The sequence below is a fragment of the Eurypyga helias genome, unplaced genomic scaffold (assembly GCF_000690775.1).
Source record: "Eurypyga helias isolate BGI_N326 unplaced genomic scaffold, ASM69077v1 scaffold2621, whole genome shotgun sequence".
In the NCBI taxonomy this organism is placed as follows: Eukaryota; Metazoa; Chordata; class Aves; order Eurypygiformes; family Eurypygidae; genus Eurypyga; species Eurypyga helias.
In genome coordinates this window covers 1-886 of record NW_010228723.1, presented here as the reverse complement: position 1 = coordinate 886, position 886 = coordinate 1, and the positions used below count along the sequence as shown (strand labels likewise).

General features: G+C 59.9%; 1 protein-coding gene across 1 annotated transcript in view; it reads left to right on the top strand.

Moving 5' to 3' along the window:
- LOC104515895 (sterol regulatory element-binding protein cleavage-activating protein-like) overlaps positions 1-820 on the top strand; it is a 3,867-nt gene extending 3,047 nt beyond the window's left edge. The window contains exon 4 of the mRNA XM_010160048.1: positions 611-820. Coding sequence (XP_010158350.1) covers positions 611-820 — 210 coding nt within the window. The remainder of the gene's footprint in view (positions 1-610) is intronic.
- The last annotated feature ends 66 nt before the right edge of the window (positions 821-886 follow it).

Here is an 886-nt window from a genome sequence, read left to right as displayed (position 1 = left end):
CCCAAACCATTCCATGGTTCTGTGCTGTTGTAGGATATTGCAGCATGGAGTTTCCTGCAGGATTTTCCCACTTCTCCCTGGGGCTTTTTGCCATTCCTCTTTTGACTGTCGCCTCCGCGTCGCCAACTGGCAGCGACGATCCGGCCACCTTTGGCGTAGCTCGAGATTCCTGATACTTAATGCCTACCAGATCCCTTTTTTCCCAGCTTCCCAGCTGTTAGCGCATAGGTTTGAGCTGTTTGATGTCGTTTCCGGTGCTGGAAGCATCCGTGGAGATGCGCAGAGAAGCGCTGCTGCTCAGCCCACTCCTTTTTCTCGAGGGGAAGGATGTTTCTTCCCGTTCTGAGATGAAACAACTGCCTCGGGCGGAGTTTGAGACACGGTGCCGTGTCTTCCAGGGACGCTGCACCTCTCTTCCCTATCCCACCGTCTCTTCGGGCCTTGCTGTATCAGGGAGCGGGGAGACAGGTGGATTCTGTGTGATTTGCAGCAGCCTAGTGCCCTGTTCCCGGCGTATCCCGCCGTCGCTGCTCCAGCCGTACGTTCCTCGGCGGCATCCGGGGTCCTCCCTGGTGTCGCGCGCTCAGCTCCGCTGCTTCTTCCTTCCCAGGACATCGAGTGCCTGGCCAGCGACGGGATGCTGCTCGTCAGCTGCTGCCTGGTGGGCCAGATCCGGGTGTGGGACGCTCAGACGGGCGACTGCCTCACCGTGATTCCCAAACCGAGGTACGCCGTGGTGTCGCTCGACCGCGGGCGCGTCCCTCCCTCCACCACAGCCGGCGGGAGCCCTTCCCAAGGGAATCTGGGGCGGGAGGGCTGACCTTTCGTTACCGCGTTGTAGGTTACGAAGAGACAGCAGCGGCATCTTTGATTACCAGGAGAGCTG